Below are 24351 nucleotides of genomic sequence, written 5' to 3'. Positions count from 1 at the left end.
CGGTTACAATTTAATTATTTTTATGCTTTACAAAACGTTAAACAATGTAATATTCGTTGTAAACTTAATTTTCACATCTAAGAAAAAGCATCTTATTTTATTATTTTTACATAATTATTATTACGTTGAAACAAAGGAGCTCTGGCAAGTAAAAGTTCCGTTTTTGATGCCTCAGATAAATGAAAAATAAACAAGCTATCCAAAGTTAAACTAATTTAAAATGGACGTATCCAGACTGGAATGGACCCACCAATGGGATTGGACGCCATTGTTCCGTGTCAGATTAACGAGGGAATGTTATTCTAAATAGACGGTGTTGATAAAAAATATCAAAGTTGTTTTAAGGTCCAGTTAAAAGGAAATTATAAATGTAAACAGGTTGTTTGCAATCGGGCACTTTGTTTTCATTTTGTTATTTAATTAAGTACCTTTTACGGTGCTTTTCGAAATTATTTACAAAGAAAGTAGATCTGTAAACTTTAAGTTACCGACTGTTTTTTGTAACCACATTCGTTTTTTACTTATTTTATGCGTATTCGGATACGCTATTTTCCATTGGAAAATGTTGAGCTTTTTAATCGTTTGGTTTTAAATTAATCAATCGTATCGTCACATTTTAAGTCATGGTACAATGTAGCGTTTAAAATATATAAAAGACAAACCTACCTATGTAAGGAAATAAAATATGTGAGTACTTGCGACGAAAACAAATTGGTAATAACAGGATCATGAATACTTTCTTTGAAGTATCGTAGTTATTAAAGCTGAAGGCCTCGGTATTTATGTAAGAAATACGGAAACGAGCAAGTACGTAAAAATGATATACCTTTTTCACTTAGGTACAGTGAACACGGGGGATTCTTTTGTTTACATAATCAATCATTGCGCTTGAGACTCAAAGAAAATGAACGGAACGAGCTGTTGGCAGTACTGTATTAAATATCTCTTACAAAAAAGCAAAATTATTTCATATATAATCTGTAGAGTATCTTCAACATTTCCATCATTCAATCATCTAATAAGAGTCGACCTGCCAGACTTAATATCCTTATAGACCTCGAGGAACAGGATTATAGATTGTGAAATTGTGTAATAATATCAAAAGCATCATAAATTATTGTCGGCCCTTTAGTATTACAAAAATTGCTTGGTTCGCGAATGGCTAATTCTGTCCCAAGAGTACCCGGGAACATACGTGACTCAGGAAAAACGATAACTACGACAATAACTGAGGCGTACGATCGATACCTAACCCTACTTACACGACAATGGGCCCTGTGGGGACGAAATATCAACATTCCTTTACCAAAATAACATATGTTACCAATAATGTAATTGATAAAAGTATTACAGTTGACTTTTTCGACGATCACATGGGATTACAATTTCTAAGAACAGCATTATTGAAAAATAAAATACATGTATAAGAAAACATAATTGCCATGTAGTTTAGTGTGAAAATAAAACGTCTAACATCCCAGAGCTCAATTTATCATAATAATTAAAATTAGACAAGATTGGTCCTGCTGCGTCATTGAGAGTCGATTCAGTCTTCATGTGGCATTTTATGTGTAAACTAGCTTCCGCAAGAGGTATTACCCGCGTCCGGTGGAAACTACTTCAGGCCCCCGATAAAAAGTACTTTTTTGTATTCCTCAATGGGCTGTCTAACAATTTTTCAAATCGGTTCAATGTAACTTTGTAGTGGTTGGTACTTATACCAGATAATTGGTTTACATAGTTAGTATCTACCATAACTACGGGTTATAGTTTCCATTCGTTGGAATAGTGAAAAATATTAAGTATATCATGTATTGCTCTGGTTAAATTAATTAGCAAATTACAAAACGTTGAAAAGTATTTCGAGTAATTAAGTAAAGCTCGATTGAACCATATGTATCTATACTACCAATTAAATTAGGTCACTTAATGTTTATACGAATGGATAACCTACTAATTCTGTGGAAACGAACACGAAAAAAAAGAAAATTCGATTTTTCAACAAATATCCGATTGCCATATTCAATTTACAGAATCCGAATTTATTGTTTTAAATAAATGACCCATTACATTAAATAATATTTCGCGACACCTGCCGTTTCTCTTGTTAAAAACTCACATATAACTGTCGAAATACGAGCGACATCGGTAAAATTAAGGGTCGTACAATCAGAACATACCTATGCATGTTATATTCGCGCTCGCAATACAATATTTGCGGTTCCAATCTGACATTCAATCGATACCTAATAAATTGAATGATTGTGAAGTTGTACGAATCAAACACGTTCCGTGTCATTAAAGAAATATATTGGTTTTAATCATTCACACGAACAGAATTGCCGACGTATGAAAATGTTTCTGAAATCCGTCCGAGCTTGAAATATACCTACATACCTACATGAAATCAGTAGAAAGTTGTAGATGTAAAACTTAAGACGTAATATCTAGGAAAATATACAGGCGTTATGATATTGCCTTACCTATACGCCTACACAAAGCCATTCGAAGGGATTAAGTAATCATAGGTATTATTGTACCTATACATATTGTGGTATCTTAACGGATTAAGGAGAATTATTCCGAAAACAATAATGTATAGCAAGAAGTCCCATAACCGGGACTTGAAATTGTACATTGCTTATCTCCACGTTACGTTAGATAGCAATTCCGATTCCACCCTCGTTCAACTACTTAGCGAAGGGCTTTACTTGAAAAATAACAATAGTTAGCGCGAAGAAAATATATCTTCCAAAGTGGTTAGATTACTAAATCAGGCGTGTCTTTCCGCTGTTTCACAAGAAAGAACGTAAGTATATAGCGCAATTTATGCTTCTCCACACCTTTAATGGGGGTGGGTAACCATAAACATTTAGGTATACTTCTCTAGTTGGGCTGTATACATTTAATTTAGAGTCCAGAGCATGGAACCAAATACTGTTTCGTGTTATAGAGTCAGAGATTGAAGATTGTATATTAATATGAAAATTGCGTAAATTATCTTAGCTCATCTTAGGACTTGAATGGAGTACAAATAAGTAAATCACAATGGTAACCAATTTCAAACGTTTTAATAAACAGGAAATAGCGATTTCTATTAAAATTATCCTATTAATAAAGATCAAAGCATTAAGACAAAAAGGAAATATTTTAATTAGAAGAAAGAATAATTTAAATAATAAAAGACAGTGAATATTACCCACAGCAATTTTTACATAATTTTGAAATTTGCTTACGTACAATTGTAATGTGTATGTATTGCATGTTTGTTGCTGAGTCAGATCACAACGCATTAAAACAGAAGATTAATAGCCACGAGTTAAATAATCTGAATTATTTTAAACACTAATTAATTATACTTTATCTGCAATGAGTCAAACCATGTAATTGAATTATTTATCTACGATCATTAATTGTAATTTGGTTATTAACTGTTTTTGTAACGTAGGCATTTCATTTGTTGAAAATTGTTTTACTAACGTTCCACATTCGTATAATTGAGTTGAACCGAATCAATACAATTTGCGATTGAAAACAGTACTTACACTACTACGCTGCGGTTTTATTCACTGCGACTGTCATCAAAACATCAGTTGATGAAACATCATTTAATTAAGCTTTAGTTCATGGATAATTTCGGTAGGTAATGTAGAGAGCTATCGAATTTCGAGGCTTTACCAAAATGTTAAAATAATTATCCTCACGGTCTGTTCAATTATTATTAATTATTATAACTCAATTTTCGGAATTCCAGTTTTATGTTCTGTCTGTCTAGCTTTCATCTATCTATATAAAAATGAAACCCGCTTTCTGTTGTCACGACATAACATGAAAACGGCTTGATCGATTTGGCTGAAAATTAGAGGGGAGGTAACTTAGACCCGGGAGAAGGTTTTAGGATAGTTTTTGTCACCATCCGGCTCCCCTAGCCGGATGGTGGGGTGAAATCGCATATTATTATAATTTAGCATTTATGTAGTATGTATGTTATGTAGTATGATTACATATTATTATAATTTTGCAGTTGCAATATCTAAATCAGAGTATCCAGCAGAGATGCAGCGCATCGCGACTCAATTTACATATTCACATCAAACTAATTGCATATTTAAACACGAAGTGTCTTGAGTGTGGGTACTGAACATTTTGATAAGATATATTTTGTGCAGCTTAATTGCTTAAAATCATAATAAAATTTCCAGCTAGCACAGAGAGCTTAGCCGCTGTTATAATAGCTGCGTCTTGGGTGCAAAAATATATGTTGAAAAAATTTCGACGAGGAAAAACGTATTGTTACTTCCTCAATGTCTTGTCATCGAATATTTCTGTCTTCTGACAATATTTAAGAGCAGTTACTTCAGTTTCGTACGGGTGAATCAGGAAATTAAGATTTCATTTGAACGATCACAGTGAAAACCCATTTACTGTAAGTATTTAACTTAATTCTTTATGTGGATATTTGCTTATTGGCCTTTTCCCTGCAGTTTGGCTTTGGCCACACCCTGATTTGTTTGCCAGGAATGGAAGTCAGAAAAAAAGAGATTTATTACTTCAGCATTACAGGGTAACAACTTTAAGAAATTTAGAGGAATAGTTGCCCAATTTTGACATTAATTTCGGCGCTAGCCTTCCTACAGAACCGGCAGCACGTGAGTACGTCATTTACGTAGTCCAATTTCGGCTTTTCTTAATGGTTTTAATTGTAGATATACAAAAACTCCTATTTACAGAACTCGTCTTGCAATTTGTGATCACGTTTGATGCTTTACATAATGTAATTTCAACGCTCTCTAAAACTGATGATCCGTCCAAAACTGACAGCCGCGAACAGGTACGCTATTACGCGGTTCCGGATTCTGATGTCAATTTTTTTTAGCAATCAAGGAGCTACTCAAAATCTAAAGTAAATCTGTATACATAAAATAAATTTTTATTAGTTACACATTTTATAACTCAAGAATGGCTGAACTGTTTAAGCTGAAAATTAGAGGAGAGGTAGCTTAGACCCAGGAGAAGGATAAATATTCTTGACACCATCCGGAAAGCAGATAAAACCACGGGCAGAAGCTTGTGCTATTTATAATTGTACCTACAAATACCTAATGTAACCTCCTGAATCGATTGAGACATAATTTGTTACTTAGATACCCAAGTAATTTTTGTTTCAATCATTTTTGATACTGACCTTGATTGATGATCGCTCAAATATCCTTGATCGCGATCTCGAACTCTGTCCCTGCAACAAACGAAAATATTGTTCTCATACCTCACACATAGCCATAAAAACTGTATGCTGTAGGCACAATGATAAAAAATATACAATAGTGTATAGTTTTTTTTTTTTGTATTATGACAGTTAATACCTGTTCAAAAAAACCTGTAAAAAAAACAAGGATGTGATCTTCGGACTGTTTCAGAAAGAACAATACGCAATGACTGAAAAATATAATTTTTAAAACGTTGTCCTGTGCTACAATGTGCCAAGAAGCGACTTATGACTATGAATACAAAACGGGGCTTAGGCTTGCACTCTAGCATTCCCGGGAAACTTAATATTACCTACATAGCATCTTGCCTCTGTAAACAACACAAAGTCTGAATTTGTAACAATGACTGCAGTAGCTATGACTATGTACTTTTAAAAATAAAAGAAAGTAAAACTCGCCAAATGTAAACATTCAAAAACGGTTTTTTTTTCTTTTACTGAAACTCGTGGCTTTTTTTATTTCGGATAAGACCTCGTCACGCTGACTCAAAATTGTTTACTGTAAACATCTCAGATGTTTATATTCAGACTTGTTTTCAAAAGGCTCGTGATTTAATTAATAATACCGCGTGCTTAATTAGTGATGCCCAGTAACTTTCCATTACAAGTCGTCTTTCCCTAAGCTATTAATAGTTATAACAATGCATTTAATCTTAAATAAAACTTCTTTTACGGATTTTATCGCAGTTATATGGTAGTCACGGACAGATTCCAAACTGTAAAGGATCCGAAATGTCGGGATTAAATAATATTAATATAACCGCGATTAAATTCGTAAAAGTAGTTTTATTTAAATGTCTTATATTCGAGTTAGTGTCAGAATGTCAGAAATCAATATGCATAAAACTTTGATTATACATATATATGTCTAGATGGAGTGTCACCATACAATTCCAACATAGAAGCAGAGACAAAATTGTTATGCATGTGTGCGTGTAGGTGTCATTTTACACTGCGCGTTGACGTAAATAATGATACCAGCTTCTACGATTCTCCCATAAATAATGAAAAAAAAAATAGACTAATTAAATAAGTTTGTATACATAGTGTTATTCGGTTTAACTATAACTTTATAGAAAATTGAACCTTGCTTGGCACTGCTCCTTTTGTAAGTCTTCTGCGACCTATCTTGTCGACAGTACTCATGTCCTTGCTGCGGAAGTGATCGGAACACACTACGGTATTTTTTGTTGGTGTCCACATCGCATCTCCGCGGCTTTTTTTAATGCGGTCTATCCACTGACTCCTAACAATAGGATTACTTGGAATTCTAAAAAAATGATGTAACGTTGATGACCATAATTTACTAATCAAATAATAGTAGATAATATTTTGGAGAATCAGAAAATGTCTATCCGAGCAATAAAAATAGAAATTATACCTATTATTTTTTTTCACAATGCTTAAAAAAATATCCTTTATACATAACATAAACACGTGAAGTTGGGAAAATGAAAAACAGAAACTGGCAACACTGATACAATATGGCGTGATTTAGTAAACATAATTACAAAAAACAAATATTAATTTTCTGGGTCACTTAGCCGATGATAGGTGATGTTATGGGCACTTTTTAGCCTTTCTTTATAATTCCGGCAGACTTTAATTGCACATGTCGTCATTTTACCTCTGTAATTTGTATTTTAGTTAGCGCGCGTAATACGTTTTGACAGTTAAGCGGCACGATCTGTTCTGATTGACGGGAAAGCTCATGTCGATGAACAGTACATTGACATTTTTTTCCACGCTTGCGCGCACTCGACGCTACATCTAGACATATATATAATCAAAGGCATAAAACAGCTTATTGATTACTTTTAATTTTATGGTTTTAATAGCATTAACGTACCTGGTGTTGTGATCACTCAAATAGCCCCGCTCTCGATCCCTCTCGCGTTCTCGCATCAGTTCATTGCGATCACTGAAAATAAAACTACGTTAAACATTTTGGCTAAAACAAAACAATAAATTAAACTACAGAAGTAAACACGCACTATGGAAGGCGGGAAAATTATATTCTTTTTTTGAAGGTGAAAATTTCAAACAGCCAGTATTCGTTTCGATATACAAAGAGTTTTGTAACCGCCTTTATTGCATGTACCAATCTTCTAATGAAATAATGTACCTATGTAGGACTGAGTTACCGAGAAAGCTATAAATTTGGACAAAATAGAACTACAGCTTAACATTTATAACTTGGAGATCACTAATAATCGCAGAACATACACCGGGTATCTTCGTGTGCCCCTAACTATGAGGAATCTTATTGCAGATTTGTAACGTCACCTTTTGGACCAGCCTTTATATAAACTATTGCTCGAAAGACTGTCTTGTCTTTTAGTACCCGCTTTCAACGGTCAATGTCTTAAAATTACCATACCAATCTAAAACTAGCTTTACTATCATGAACAGCTTTCAAAGTGGATCTAAGTATATTTTCTCAAACATTCATGGAATTGTTGTCACAACTTTCAAAATGAGAATCACAAATGATCGAATTTATGGACAATGAAAATCAAATCCATTTCGATTTTTTGAATTTGGAACATTACACCGCTCCAGCAATGTTTTAGGAAAAAAAGGCGTGCTCGGGTTATTAAATACTCTTTGATTTGACCTCTTTTTTCATTCTTGAAATAAGGGTATTATAAGGCGCTTCCCAGACTATCAATTTTATTAAATTGTGCAATATTTTGAAATTGTTCAAAATTGACGTGTAGCCTTAATATTGAATATTGCACAAAATTTAAATTTTTACAATATAATTATTGTAATATTGAACTTGCACAGTGTTGTTGTAGTTCTGGGACCGCCTTTATAACTCTGGCAGTGTAACCGTAATTGTGTTGGCCTTTCGACTGAAATATAAAATTGGCGGCACAGCCGATTCTTCATTTGTTATTTATGATATTGTTCTATACTAAAATAACATTAAATAATTAAAATGAGTTCTGCAGGTATACAGAGTTAAATGGGGATTAATAAATATGCCATTAATAAAAATTACCAGAATTACGATAAGAAGACAAATTGGCAGATAATTGCACCAGTATGAGTTATGTACTTACCACTTTAAATATTAATTTTATTGAAGTATGTAATAAACAGGTGTATTATCAAAGAAGTGCAGGCCAGGACGTAAACTTAATTTCCTAAGCGACTTTCAATTGCCTATTTACCGGCCTTAGCAATAATGTAATACAAATATGTACCTGTAATATCCATCGCGATCAGATCTTGCGCTATGTTGTCTTTCGACGCCAAGTCGGTGTGGCAGCGGCAAGGTTGAAGATCGGCTGCCTCCCCCGGAGCACTGGGACGCTGCTTCTTACCAAAACATCAATATATTTTAGTACAATATTATTAGCTATAATACAATTTATCGGATTCACAGTTTAGGCCAATGAACCTTATTTGTTTTTAGATGCTTGTAAACCTTTTCAGAAATCATGCAGTCAACAATCAACGAGTGGGCGATCAGTGAAGCAATAACGCCATTTTCGCATCAAAGTTTTCAAGTCAGTTAACGATAAATTCCTAATATTTAATTACTTTCAAATCTGTAAGATATCATTATTAATAACCAAAGTTGACCACACGTTATGACGTTTATACATTTTCCTTTCAAATTCGCCATTAAAACCTTATTGATATGAACATATCTTTAAATAAATGCCCAATTTGGCACTAACAGCATACAGTAATTTACTGTTGCTTACTTGGAATACAAGTGTGTGGTAAGTTTGTCATTTCAATCTGGTAAAATCACATTTATGCAATGACGTTTTCAATACACTTACGCGTTAGAATTACATATTATATTTACATATTCCATTTCATTCGCCTCTAGCAGGACCAGCGGTCACTCACACCTAGCTTCCTGCTGAAAAAGATTGAGTCGGATACGCCCACGCCTACCGAGGGTTTCGTACATAGGATTTATCATGATTTCTATTATATATTTCCTGAAGGTATTTCATTTACCTGAAGGTACACAAAAAATAATCCTACTATGCGCATAAATGTGCACATTTCGTATATTGATACCCCATTTGATCTAGTAGCTTTTTATACTTTTAAAGTGCAAAGGGGTTTTAGATACTGGTGGTTTGTGTTTTTTATAAGCTATGCCGTATTAAATTAGATGCTGAAGGGCCTATGCGATTCAGTTGCGTCACTTTCGCCATAATCTCAATTCTTATGATATAAACCTAAGTAGCACACTTGTACATTAAATAGATATCTATATCAACTTCGAATTCGTGACACAAACATAGACCTGTAGATATTACTATTATGTAGGTACCTACTTTAAACACAAATCAAACAAAACTTGAATACTTCAACAACTACGTGAATACATAAGTACGATAATATGTCATACAGGAGATACAAGATACAGTGTGTGTTTTTTAGATTATGGAGCAAAACATTTGAGGTTAGGTAAAAAAAGTTTAAGAGACGTTTGCCCAGTGTTTAGAAAAAAATGTAGTACCTACAAAATTTTCTTAAACACGAGTCAAACGGCAAGTTTTTTGAAATAACACCCCTGATGGTTAATTTGTTCTTACTATTTACTAAACGTAAATAATATAATCATAGTGTATTTTGTCTGTTTTGCTTCATAGGTGACAAAGAATATTATGTTATTACAATGTGAGAAACAGAGATGTGAGTCATGCTTTCTTACGAGAACGTAAAGTCTTCATGGTTGAAAACAAATAAAGAAAACATAACATAATAACAGGTTAGGATAATAGAATACATAATAATTATTAACATTCCAACATAGGTATATATTGCATAGATATACACAGTAATGCAATGATACCATTCATACAATAAATAATCAATTGTTATCACCTCGGTCCCTTATCGCAGCCTCCTTAAGGTGTCTCAAAGACTGTAGAATTGATTCTTGGGTCGGTCCTCAACAAAACAAAGAAGGGTTGAAATTAAATCTAAACAAGGTTGAATTGTGTGCAGTTTATGTTGTAAAAATGTATTATTAAAGTTAGATTTACCAAAGTTGGCTACATGCTATTTAATAATTAAATTTTAAAAGTGTCAAAAAGCCAAACTTTAAAGTTTTTCAAAGATTTTACTTTAGCTCTTATTGTGATACTTACGTCGTCTCGGTGGATATGGACTGCGTTGATTGGAAGATGACACGTTGTCGTTGTATTCTAAACAAATGTAATTTTATTAGTTTTCACGTTTCACGTTGACAACTACCACGTTAAACATAAGTTACCAATTGTAGTCAACTCTAAGGGCATTATCACACTCAATTTTGAAAGGGGAAATAACTATACTTGTACTTACGGTACGAATGTACATTTACAACTACTATGCAAAATCACATAGCACAAGAGTGACACTAGATACTGTTTATAAATGTACAGAGAGGACAACTATGAGACTTAATCCAAACTAATATTATAAATGCGAAAGTAACTCTGTCTGTCTGTCTGTCTGTCTTTCTGTCTGTCTGTCTGTCTTTTCTTCACGCCTAAACTACTGAACCGATTTGTGTGAAATTTGGTACAGACATAGTTTGAAACTTGAGAAAGGACATAGGATAGTTTTTATTACAAAAAAAAAATAAAAAAAAAATTATTCCGGACATATAGCGCCATCTATTGGTCAAATTAAAAAATCTGCTGGTAGTCACTATTCCACGCGAACGAAGTTGCGGGCAAAAGCTAGTTTTAAATAATATGTGACATGTTTGTTTAGTGTTAAGTACATTTTACTAGTTAAAGTAGGAGAAATCGATATGCATAAACTATCCATAGAAGATTTAATCTATTGACTTTTGTTATGAAAATTTGAAATCGAGTATCGCCTATTATTATCGATAGCGTTTTCAGTTCATTTCGTTACAGTGTAAAACTTAGTAATATTACAATGTTTCTTACCTAAATCTTCCATGCTTTGACTTAGCAGAGCTTCGAAAGTGTGCAGACTGTAGCTCTCAGCATCCATGCCCTTGGCAAGAGTATTTCTCAGATGCATCTCATATTCCAGCAGCAGACGCGAGGTGGGCGACCCGGGGGCTGGAGTGGCGCTCGACTGTGATGCTTGACGGGACAAACATGGCTTCTGGGGGACAAGTTGTATTATGTAAGGGCTTCGTTATACTATATATTATACATAAGATGTACTGTTATACAGTATAGTTTTGAAATAGCTCCCAATCTTTAGGCTTTTAGTTTCTTCTTAACGTCACAAACCTTGCTGAAAGGTGGACGCATTCTTTCAGTTAATATTTTAAATTCATTTTCACAAATAATTTGGAAACAAGGATTATTATATAAACTAGTATTAACAGCTTAACCTCAATTTAAATTATCTGTAACTATCCGTAACAAGCTCTACCCAAAGAACAGATTGTTGCTACGAATTTTCTCCAATTGTGATCAGAATCTTGAAGCTTGAGAGAATTACATGTAAAGCTGTACTTACCGCGTGATGGTGCTGTCTCGAATCGCGGCGCTGACATGGCTCTTGGTCTGAGTTGCCATTTGAAGAAGATGGCGTGGTCGCGTAGCACTGGTTATCGAACATCACATTGTCCGACGGAGGCGACATGTCCCGTTCTCCACCACCCAACTCTAGATATAGGCCACGGCCTGGATAGCCGCTAGGTGCTGCACCGACTCCCACGCCGCGACTGTACAAAGAAGAGGCGAGTTTAAAAAGGTTGGAGAGATTTCTCATTAGTGCAGGATATGGCTGACTCGGAAAATATTTATAGACAAATAGTAAAGATTGCTTCCCAGTTTATTATGTGTCTTTTTGCGATGCATGTCTGTTTTAACGCCACCTAAAAAATATGTTGCTCTCATAGCGGTATTCAATTATGAAGGTTTGCAAAAGGAAGCATGTGTCTGGTGCATCCTGTACGTACCGCTGCGAACTCTGGCGACTGTTATTGTTGACGATATGTGAGTAGTGTCCGTGGTGCATGTGCTGCGGATGCCTGTGGCCGTGCGAGCCGCAGGACGGCGGGCACGGCGCCGCACCCCCGTACCGGCGCCGTCCCATCTCCGGTGACGTCACCGGACTCTCTGTCGATGGCATCGGCTTCAGCATGCGCTTCAAAGTGCTCGAGTCTAAAAGTAATACGTCAATCATTTCTTCTAGAAATGATTTTTTCGCAGCATGTTATTTATTTTGTTCAGTGTTTTAATGACAAGTGAGGGAAAAATGGTGGATTAGAATCTACTGTGTAAGACTACTGTGTAAACGGATGTTTTGTATTAAAGCTTTGCTGTTATAAAAGGCTCTTGAGATGATAATCTACATTTCTTTAAAATCACACCAGTGCTGAGTGGAAGAGTGATTAGAATGTGAATCTGTTTGCTTTATGAGCTTGATCTATTGATTGAGTAACTAAACGTGTAGGGGTTAGTGTTATAGGAAAGAAATACGAATTCCTCACCCATGTTCATATCTTCAGTGCTCTTGGACTTAGTGCGCCGCGATCCCGAAGTATTATTGTTGATCACGTTGTGATGATGGGCCGCATGTCTATCCGATTCACGGGACTGAAAATTCATACAGTCCTGTTGAGTTTCCAAAAAGGTTAGAATTTTACTGTGTTCAATATTGTTTCTGCTTTAAGAAAGAAAAGGCTCGGGAGATGATTGTTTCTGCTTTAGATGGATAGATTTTTTAATCCCATTTTTTTAAAGCTATAGTAAATTGATTACACGTACTGATTCATTGCCGTCTCCGTAGTCGACACTCTTAGGCATGTGCTGCAGATGCTCCTTGCCGGAGCGCGTCGAGGTGGCCGAGGACTTAGAAGACGTGAGGGTGCCGCCAGCCTGCACACCTTCTGACTTCAGGTCTTGAGTGTGCTGAGAGGAACCACCACCGCCGCCCGCTTGAGTTTCTTCGTTTGTCTGATAAATATTAGCGTGAGGTTAGCGGCATCATCATTATGGCGGATCAAAAATGAATGCTGTTATTTTGCAAGTTGAATCTTTAGTATCATATTCGAGCTTACGGTTATGTTCTTACCTATTGCTTCTATGTAAAAGAGGGGCTTTTTTTATGTATGATTTGGTAAATTAGGGTCTTACGTTAGTGCCATGCGTTCCCACTGAAGCTGTGACAGTCTTAGGAGCTGTAGAAGTATTCGTAGTCATAGTCGACGTCTCTTGTGACTTCGGAGGTCGTGTCGGAGGCTGTGTGTCTGACTGCCGAGATGCCGCTGGAATTAAAAAGATGAAATCGTTATAGTTTTATTGGGAAAGTTCTAAAAGTCTGGTTCAATCTACCTAATCATGCTACTTGACTAAACTCTTCAAAAAGAGATCAAAGTATCTTATTACAAATAACTTCTATCTGGTTAGCTTTTGTTGTATGTCGTTACTAAATGGTTTTTAATCAGAACCACGACGAGTAACAAGAGAGGGTAATTGTAAAAAAAAATATCTACTTCATTTAGTATTTGTTTCATCAACCAATTTCCCAAAAAGGATAAGGTTCTCAATTTGGATGTATTTTTTGTTTTGTGATTGTTGCTCGTTTCGATACTGACGTTTAGGTGGCGGCTGATGTGCTGGCTGCGAGCTGGACACATTGTCATACAGTGACGTGGATGAAGTGGCAGCGGCTACTTTATCGGAGCGGCCAGCAGTCCCGCCCGCAGCGCCCGCCTCCGTCTCGATCGCACGGGTTGTAGTGCGGGGCAGAGTCGACGAGCCTATGCATTTCATTACATTAGAATAATCATTCTTCAATTCACGAGGGAATTATTTGGTATTTATCTCCGTCTCGATCGCACGGGTTGTAGTGCAGGGCAGAGTCGACGAGCCTATGTATTGCAATACATTGGAACAATCATTCTTTAGCACCACTAGTGAATTATTTGGTACCTGTAATTGGTATTTATTTGTAGGTGCAATTTCTATTTGAGTACTTGTGCAATAATGTTTTATTACGAAACAGTAATTAATTTACGAAACAGGAGCCTGACCTTTTTGTAAAATTATGTTTTCCAGATATGGTGGAAAAGCTTCCAGAAAAATTAAAGTATTTTCGAATTATTTATCGAAATTCTGAACGTAACAAAAAGTACTAGAAGCCTCTGCCGCACTGGCTAAAGATGTCTTATTTTATTTTATGGTACAAGTTACTTATATAAACAAATATACTCACGATAACGTGGATCCTGGGCTCTCAGTCGTGCGTATTGTTCTTGCGTCATGCATGTGCATTGAGGCTCACGGCCGTAGGTCAGACTACAATCACAAATGTTCATTAGTCACTAACCTTATGACTATAGACAAGTTTACTCGATTACTTTGTAACTCGATTACTTAAGCTATGAAAGCTTATGCCTGATTTTGGAATAAGTTGCCATAAAGTTGCTACGACAAATCTATTGAAAATATAATGGCAGTAATTTTAGAGTGAAAACAATATGAATACCTGGATCGATTAGGGCTTGCAGGTGTAGACAGTGGCTTCCTCTTAGCCTTGAACTTTTGCTTGTTGCCAGGAGGCTCCAGTTTCAGGCTGTAGCTTGATGAAGCCTTGCGGGAGAATTTGAATGATGGTGACTATAATCATAAAAATTGTTAATTCACTACAAGTGAACGTAAATGCTTTGATGTTTTATAGCTTTTTTATATTCATTTGTTGTGTTTTATTAACAAGATTCATAAAGTGCTTGATTTATTTGACATTTATTAGGTCTTATTTTTAGTTTAGGATTAGGCTTAAGAATGCTATGTGCATTCCGAAAAAAACTTGAAGATACAGCAATGGTTCTAGTTAATGTATAATGTGAAGGATTTACAAATGAAATACAATTAATATTAAGATACTTACACAACATTCCCTAAATTGTTTGGCATCAATGGGAGAAGTGAAGTTTAGTCCCCATGTGTCGTTAGTCATGGGATCTTTCCAATACACGAAGCATTCAGACGCTTGACCGATTCGAGTGCCTGAAAACATTAGTCATTCATATATTTGAACATATTGATATAACAACAACAAGAGTAAGTATAGTATATAGATATTTGATCGGGTAGCAGATATTCAGACAGACAATGAGCGAGCTTCAATTGTTTTCATATCTGAACCCAAATGAGTTCAGCAACAGTTTTAATACTGCAAGCTTGTAAAGGAAATAATGCTCGGACGCTGGTACTGGTGAATTCGGTCGATTACTCGTCTTGCTATCCAGTGTAAATTTAAAACTAGGTTAGAGCCGCTGGCGTCGTATCTGCCGAATTGCCCTAGTAAAATGTAGGAGTTACACTGTCAGTGATCTCCACGTTTGTTATAAAAGTGTTTATTTCGGGAACAATATTTTACGTCCGCACCAGAAGCATGTTTTGTAAGTCAATCATAATTATGGTATAGAAGCAGTGTGGTAATTTTGAAATACTTGTCTGCTATATTGGTTTATGCTGGAGTTCGTTATTGTTATAGATCAATTTTTACTATCTACACAAGATCAATTTTGTTGCGATCAACAATGCAACAATACTTAAGTATATTCTTTCTAGAGTCTGAATATTATTTCTAAAACATTATAAAGACCCCTAAATAAGTTAGATATTCACTCTACCTAACTTAGTAGGACTAATATTTTGATCTCTCACTGCTGATGTTCCGATAAACGTCGAATCAGCCGCTATTATTAGTAGCCCACAATGTAATACATCCGCCTATTTAACACATAAGAAAGATTTATGTCGATATTACATTAGTACGACTATTTTTAGACGCCTGTAAATAACCAAAGAAGACCAGCCAGCAACAGTTTAGAAAATATTTTATAAACATTGCATCACTGAACGTTTTCTCTTCAATCACTGTATGATTGAATTGTTTTTAGTTGTTGTCTTCAATGCCAGTGTAAGAATATAATATTTTTTAAAACTATACTTTGTCTTTTCCTTTCTTCCGTAAGAGGAAGCCTGTGCCCAGCAGTGGGACGATATAAAACTAATGATGATGACTTTTTCTCTCGATTTCGTATAAACGATTATTAGTGCAACACATATCACTACATAGTATGACACAAAGTAACTTTTCTGTGCCTATATCCCTATGTCCCTTTGTACGCTTAAATCATCAAAACTACGCAACCGATTTTTATGCGTTTTTTTTTTTGATAGATAGAGTGATAAAAGAGGAAGGGATATATGTAATAATAACATCCATTGAATAGTGGGGAAATACTGTTATCCCGTGCGAAACAGGAGCAGGTCGCTAGTTTAAGTATAACGTACCGGGCTGCAGTAGTCTAACGTCGAGGATCTTGTCGACCTGCGAGTTGTAGGCGGTGATGTGGAACACGCACTCGGGCGAGTCCTGGATGCAGGTGATGTTCACGGGTACCAGGTCCTCCGAGACTTGCTGCCACTTCACCGTGCCGGCGCCGCTCGCGGACACGTGGAATACCTCAGCCCATAGTCTGCGAATATTAATAGGTTAGGAATTCTTAGATATGAATTACAATACAACCTCATAAGATCTCAAATACGTATTTGAATTGGTTTTTATTTTATCAATTACTTATGTTCAACATTACTTTAACATTGCGCTAAATTCAGAATGTTCCGTAACTATTTTTTAACAGAACTCTCTGTATATAAATTCTCAATAAGGATACTTTCCGCATAGGCATTCTTTCAATAAAACAGCAAACGTGTTAATTTGCATCCATATTTGTTTGTTTTGACACTAGTGAAGTATTGACTTTAAGTGGATGATAACAGTAGTTAATAATTTAATAGCATGATGCACATAAGTGTGCTTATTCCATGAACCAAATTAAGAACACGTACCAAGGTGCTAACCGAACAGAAAACATCAGCTTTTAAATAAACATGTTACTGCCACTGCATTCACATAAAATGTAGTTAAAAGTTCTACTGGTACGTTTGGATGCATAAAGTTTACTTAGAAACATGTTAGTAAGTAAAATTAGACCGAGTCGCTTTGATGCAACAAATAAAGTAGCTAAGCGTGATGTATTCTGTTTACACTGCTTTCTTCTTGTCAGGTCGTTGATACAAATATTGCATTAGTTTGGCTTACTTTAACAATATTTATAGGCACGTCCAGATGGACTGTGGTACAAATACAATGGAGTAAATGAAGCTGCGTTCTTTGGAAACTTTGGTATTGTTTTCCATGATATTAGATTAACGGCGTCTGTTAATTGTCAGTGATTGTTATAATAAAATTAGGATTGCAGTCGCTTTTATAACATCCGTGCGTTTTTGAAGGAATTAAAATTCGTATATGATCGTCTTTTTAGTGTAGCCAAAAGAACAAACAGTATCACCTTATAGGTACCTTATAGGCCTCGAAACTACTTATATCAACAACTATTTAGCTAGCTAGTAATATTTTCACCACATTAAAAGTTATTCTTAGCCTGCGCAGGTAGAAAAGATAAGTTGACCTTTATAATCAAGGTAAACTATACCTACTTTCAAATATATAGCTTGATTGAGATGATAGAGAGATTAGAGAATGATAGTTCAATTCTGGACTATCTAGTACTGATTTTATCGGAGCCATGTCTAAAACTAGGTACCTAAGTCATTGCTTGATATGTACCTATATGTTATGTGAATTACTTATTACAGGTTTGTAAGTAAGTACACCTCCTGTCTTCATTTTCTTCAGCTTTAATGACATCAGTCCTTTTATTGCTGATATTATAAGTGCGAAAGTAACTCTGACTTTCATGCTATCACACCAGAACTACTGAATCCATTGAAATTAACGTTAATACATAGATATTCTAAGGCTAGAGGAAATAGGCTACATTTATCCAACTGCTGGAAGTATTTGAGAATTCTCTCACACTCAATGTTTGAATAAACATCATGATGTCCTCCTAGCCGATTATCGGCTACGGTGACTGTTCTCCTGTAAGGAGATTAGCCAACTGCACAAGCATTTTTGCAGACATATGTAAGTGCACTCACTGTTCCTTCAATCTCATAACCCGATGAGACAGTAATCCGACACAACCGGAGAGAAATCCGCCGCAGGACCGACATTTACATGCTCTCTGTTAAGGGTATAGACGGTAAGTTACCTTAGCAAATGTCCGTCTCTTCGTCGCGAGTTCTGCCACGGGCTGTCTTCATAGCGGTACGCCTTGCGCAGGATGGGCGCGCAGGAGCACGACGATAGCTTGTTGCCCATCGTGCGCGTGCCACACTCGGCGCACTGCACTATGCTGCCTGGAAACCGATAATCATTAACACAATGTCCCTACTGAATTAGTAATGATTATGCGATCACTAATGCTAAGAGCCTTTTCCATACGAAATCTATTGAACCTTGGTAACTTATTCCTACCTAAGATGGCCATTCAATCATGTTTAGATCTCAGGAATGCAAAACGTATATAAGCTATTAGTTAGTTTAATATGTACTGCACGTAAGCACCTACGAGAATTAGTTAATCGTTAAGACGCATCTGTGCACCTGTGTTTGTTGAGTTAGTAAAGCATAAACAAAGCGTGTTTCTTGTCAATCTGACATAAAGTCTAAATTTTATTCCAAAGATGCAGCATGCATTTCGCTGCTAATTTTCCGAGAAATTTTTTTGCGACTAGCCATTTCCATTGCATATAAATATTTATAAAAGTTGCACTCAGACTAGCACCTGACCTCTGCAACCTAATTTCAGCTAGATATCAATGTACACTCTAATGCGCGTCTTGTTATTCAGAATTTTCAGCCTTTGCCCCGCATTTTATATTTTCATTTTAATAAGCTGTAATATTTGCATAGGTTTCCCTAATTATTTTTTAATATGATGTAATTATTTCCTTAGCAATAACTTGTATCAAATTATAGCTCGTAAGCTGATATTCCACCCTATATTAATACCTCAAACCCCTATTATTTTTCTCAAATTCAATTCTAATTCGATGGTATTTTTAAATCTACACAACTATTTTCCCAAACAGTGTGTTGAAAATTCAGATGCCTACACAAATATTTATACAAATAGCCGAAGATTACCAATATTTACATATCAGAAGCTGTTTTGCCATCATTGAAAGGTTCACCTTGACTGCGTAGTAAAAACCAGCTAAAAAATAACTACTATATCATCGAAATTATACTTTTGGTGTACCCACGAAGGTTTAGTATCAAATGAGATGAATTTGCATTAAAATTAATTTAATGGACCTAATTAGTCAAACCAGCATTCTATATTACCTAAGCTGCTTTACAACTTAACCTAGCTAAGAGTAATCCACCAATGATCTTAGTCATATCAGACTACGATCATTAGCAGAGCAAATAGTCGCATACTGGCAGAATACTACATTGCATATAGAACATCTGGTTTTATAGTGTAGGCTGTATGATCTGCATATAGATAGAACTAGTTGAGGTGCCATATATGCGCAGTAACTTCCATACTGGCTACCGAAGAGAACTAGTGTTGGGGCGATTGGTTCGTTTTAATAAATATTCGCAGTTACTTCCCTACTGGATATCGAAGAGAACTAGTGTTGTGTCGTGAAGCACGCTTCAATAAATACTCGTGGCTAGTGCTGCACGAGTGAGTGTGCACTCACCCGCGGTCCCGTGATGTCACCAGGTCCCATCGGTGCGCGAGAGCGAGTGGCCGCGGTTCAAGCTCTGCGACCGCTGCGTGCCGTGTCGGTACTGGTGTTTCACAACGGCATGCTGCAACCACAACACAAACGTCTTGCATCCTTACACAACTTACCACTCAATGTAAACATAGCACAGGTTTGCTGATTCGAAAATTCGAATTTCTTTATAACCTTCTTCTTATGTTGAGTTGGTGTATATCTCTGGCATAGTAGTGTGTGTTTATAAGTCGAGAAATAAAAAACATATTTTTATTATTTAACCATTTTAGTTAAGGAATTTAAGGATAGAACGGATTTGTTTTATAGATGTTGTTTTTATAAATATGTGTTTAAATGAGAGCAATCGATAGGAAAAGGATGTGAAGCGATATAGCTACAACATTATTTTTGTTTCTGCTTAGGGAAGAATAAAAATAGATAAAAGTATTGAAAAGATTTATAAAAGAACAGTGATTCTGAAATATAGCTATAGCTAAAAATAATGTTGTAGAAAAACATGCATGAAAACAAAAAGGTATATAAAACTACAAATATATAACAATTTATATTGAAATGTGGCCACAAAATGTCACAACATAGCTTTTATTTATTTCTGTGGTATATTTGTGGGATCATTTAGCGTCGTCACTTTATATGTGTACACAGAGATTCCGAAAGTGTGAATTCACTTACTCTTCGGCTTCACCGGTCAATAGTTAATTTGACTTTGTCTCTCACTTTTTCTACTGATCAGAAAAGGACGTTAGATGCTTGTTTTTTTGTAAAGCGTGGTATTCGAATTGCGATTGAATCAACACCGTGAGCTAAGTTTTAGTCAAGGTACTATACATGGACACGTGACTCATATTATTAAGTCACCTACAGCTGACACGCCTTTATCAGTTCGCTAACTATAGTCAACATCAACATGTATGCCATCATCTTATAATATCCTGCCCCATTTTAATTTCAAGCGCAATATTCCTTTAACCTTTAGGTACTATTTAATATTGAGATACGGTAGCCAATATTTTTATATAGGTATCCATAGCTGTTCTTATTCATAAGGTAAAAGTTTCTAACCCTCTACGTTGATATAGATCGTCACTCTCTTTTCACTAAGATGCAAGTTTCATGAACCGACTTTCATTAGATACGGATCAGGTGGTATTGCGGGGATCACCAAAATTCTAGCTGGGGGATATTCTAAATTATTTTTTTCTACAAACTGAAATAATATTTATAAAACTCTTCGGCTTTTTCTTGTAATGTGCTGACATTGAAACAAGTAACTTTCTCATACTAGAAAAGCACTTATTGATGAAAATATTTTGGTTTTGTGTAAAAATATAAATATGAATTAAGCCAGGTATATATTTTTGTGCATAAGAGTATAAGTACATATAATATGTATGCATTTCACAATTCATACAGGCACATAACATCCAACAATTTAGTTTTGTATAATTAAGAAATTATCATCCAGATACTAGTGAAAATAAAATATTGACAGTGTTTATTCGATCTGAAGGTATCTAGGCCATCGATATGTCTCAGTCCAACTCTATGCTATCGAATGGTAATTAAAATTCTAACGCAGCATTTCGATCTCCACGGCAGTGCCTTCAATCATGTTAGATTATACCGACTGTATGTGGGTCAGCTTAGTTTGGCTTCTTATTTAAAACTGGCTACACACAACCTACTCATACACAACTTGTTCGTATTCATTAAACATTACGTCAACTGCTCACTGATAGTGTCAAGTCTACATTGTTGACTACTTAAACACCTTAGTGTATAGAAAATCATTCATGTTTCAGAGTAAATATACTCAAAGTATTGAGTTTGAATACTTAAGTGTATATGATATAGTACACTCTGCGCTAGCTACTCGGCTATGTATAGTGTCTAGCCACAGATATAGTATGCGACAATCATATCGCGTGAAGGCGTTAGTCAGCAAGGTACCAATATAACGGTGTCAATTATATACATACATCCCTGGGCAATACTGATATAATTTATGCTCTCTCTGCACATAATATAACATAATGGCAGGTAATAAACGTTAGGTCAATTGTCCAGGCGATGTTCAGATGTATCTGCGTGACCCCAGCTGGCATATAAGTGCGCTGTACTGCCGTCAACGTATGGATTACGTGTTACACGTTAATTAAATATTTAGGATCGTCTAACATACTTATAGTAAAATGGGAATATACTACATATTATATAGCGAAAATGTTCAATACATATACTTTTATACACAATATAATATTAATACTTACTTAATTTAAATATGCTTAGCTTGTTATTGCATTTTAATATTAGATATATTTTAAACATAACGTGTGAACATGCATATACTGATTGCTTGATACAAAGTTACTGTGCATGAAATTTTAATTATGATTTCACATAACGTTAGTTTATCATTATTTAATGGCAAAAACGCCCCATAATACAGACATTCACGAGGGAGGTAGGGGAATACAAACACTCCATGTGCAAATCAATTTAAAGGTATTTACGAACCTCGAAATTGTTCCAATTTTGCGAAGAAAATTTAGCAGCCTCCACGCTTTCTTTAGCACCCATATTTACGAAGTTGTGAAATCACTCGAATGAACTATGACAATTCTGTTTCGATGCGTATGCTCTGAGCTCGTGACACTAATGTGCACTACGGCCGGTCTCTCTGCGAGAGTCAGGTTTAATAAGCATTTAAATACCTCTATCTTCGGTCGTTCGCAAAGTTAAAAATTCACAGCGCTGAATAGTAAATGAGGGGTGTTGTATGTTGCAGCTCACAGCGCACGGGGCGCACGGGCGCACAGCCACCGAGGCGCTCGAGGCGCTCGGGGCGCTCGGGCGGATGCAGGCGCCGCGTGTAAACACCGCCAGCTGCTGCGGCGCTCGCACGCTGCGGCCGGCAGCTCGCCCGCACCCTCGCACTCCGGCCCGCACCGTCCGAGCCCTAGCCTCTACGCACGACCTCACTACCACCGCCGACACCTAACACTTTCGATTATCTCCCGATATCTCAAAGTGCGCAGAATATAATGTACGGTGATACGTTTTTGCGAACGGTGCGGCAGGGCGACACCGGCGGCTCGGCTAAACGTCAGAGCAGACTGGGTCGCGATACAAGCGTGCGTGGCGGCGCTGTGTGCGCACAGCCGCGCCGGCCGCCGCCGCGCACCAGCCGCCCGCCGAAAGCCGAGACGCAGCGACGCCCAAACCTAGCAAACGATACGGTGGCCAGCGCCCTCCATCTCACTGAGATGTGTCGCCCCCGTATGTTCTTAACTTTATCCCAGCTCACTTCCTCAATAAAATCAATCTTTAGAGAAAAAATGAGGAGATGTGCGCTTTATACGAGTTTGCATACAAATAGTATTAATAACATGTATCGAGATTAAGAAGATCATCAATGGACGTTCGGAGCGGTGCGGCGTGGGGCGGGAGTTGCGCGCGCACTCTCCCCGAGACAACATTCGATTTTGGTCCATGACTGTTGGATGCTTACTGTGGCCCAACCAAGGCTTTAATAGTTCATTCTAGACTACGACCGAGAACACGACTATTTAATCATTTGAACGGATTACATTACAAACATTAAATAATACTTTCTATCATTAACAATGAAACATCTTCCCCTATCACTTAATATATGCATTAAAGCTCACGACATGTCACATTAACATCAGTACTATAAAGTCAGTAATCACATAAACTGGTTCATCAGCTTTATTATAGAATGTCATTATAAGATAATGTCCGTCACAGGAATGGTTTGGAGGTCAATGAAATATTGACGCTCATCATGCGCAGTTTGGCTGGTTTTTTACTTAGAGCGATTATTGCGAAAGATATAGAATTATTAATGCAATCTCTTGTTCAGCCAACATTAATTACGAACAACACAACGTCATATTTATATACCACATATACACACAAAAAATCCATATTGTTTCATACTAGTCAGTAACACTGAGAACAAAATAAGAGGACCTAACGTTAAAAGTAGGGTATCTAAAACAGCTAATATTGAAGGTATAAAATATTTCATGCAGAAAACTATTTGATGGCAGTTCTGATAGTCAGCTGTTAGGAACAAGTACGGAAATTGGGGATGGTTTCGCGAGAATAGCAAAAATTTGCAAAATTGGGTCAGACTAGTGCACAGCTGGTTATTTTGTTAAGACGCTCAATTAAACATGAAATTTAGGTCGGCATATCAAATATTCTCACCTGGCTGCTCTATTTCACGTTTCTATGAAATTAGCAATTTTATATTGTCATTTAAATCGGTACGCATTAGTATCAAAATGGTAAGGATTGCAATAACATACCAGTAATAAATCGTCAAGGAGTAAATTACTAAAGTGGTGAAATAATTATTAAAACCGTCGAATTTCAGTCGATTATGAAGAAATTGAAAGTAAATCTAGAATACTTTTCCAC

At 36.1% G+C, this 24351-nt stretch overlaps 1 protein-coding gene across 17 annotated transcripts in view; it reads right to left on the bottom strand.

Moving 5' to 3' along the window:
* The window catches only part of Sif (still life), an 80445-nt gene that overhangs the window by 45159 nt on the left and 10935 nt on the right, over positions 1-24351 (bottom strand). For 4 of the 17 annotated variants that reach the window (XM_064034125.1, XM_064034123.1, XM_064034124.1 and 1 more), the window contains 19 exons: positions 22420-22656; positions 19861-19972; positions 18357-18504; positions 16531-16715; positions 15116-15234; positions 14714-14844; positions 14441-14523; positions 13821-13985; positions 13360-13490; positions 12991-13179; positions 12714-12837; positions 12180-12384; positions 11735-11942; positions 11188-11371; positions 10396-10452; positions 10130-10195; positions 8479-8590; positions 7116-7187; positions 5186-5236 (listed from right to left, as the gene is read on the bottom strand). In XM_064034125.1, the coding sequence (XP_063890195.1) occupies positions 5186-5236; positions 7116-7187; positions 8479-8590; positions 10130-10195; positions 10396-10452; positions 11188-11371; positions 11735-11942; positions 12180-12384; positions 12714-12837; positions 12991-13179; positions 13360-13490; positions 13821-13985; positions 14441-14523; positions 14714-14844; positions 15116-15234; positions 16531-16715; positions 18357-18466 (2192 nt within the window). In that variant the 5' untranslated portion in view covers positions 18467-18504; positions 19861-19972; positions 22420-22656. Of the gene's footprint in view, positions 1-5185; positions 5237-7115; positions 7188-8478; positions 8591-10129; positions 10196-10395; positions 10453-11187; positions 11372-11734; positions 11943-12179; positions 12385-12713; positions 12838-12990; positions 13180-13359; positions 13491-13820; positions 13986-14440; positions 14524-14713; positions 14845-15115; positions 15235-16530; positions 16716-18356; positions 18505-19860; positions 19973-22419; positions 23469-24351 lie in introns of those variants that run through there. The other 13 variants (XM_064034127.1, XM_064034128.1, XM_064034129.1 and 10 more) reach the window with 11 other exon arrangements.

Source organism: Helicoverpa armigera, chromosome 4, assembly GCF_030705265.1.
Source record: "Helicoverpa armigera isolate CAAS_96S chromosome 4, ASM3070526v1, whole genome shotgun sequence".
NCBI classification, from domain to species: Eukaryota; Metazoa; Arthropoda; class Insecta; order Lepidoptera; family Noctuidae; genus Helicoverpa; species Helicoverpa armigera.
This window is presented reverse-complemented; position numbering and strand designations above follow the sequence as displayed.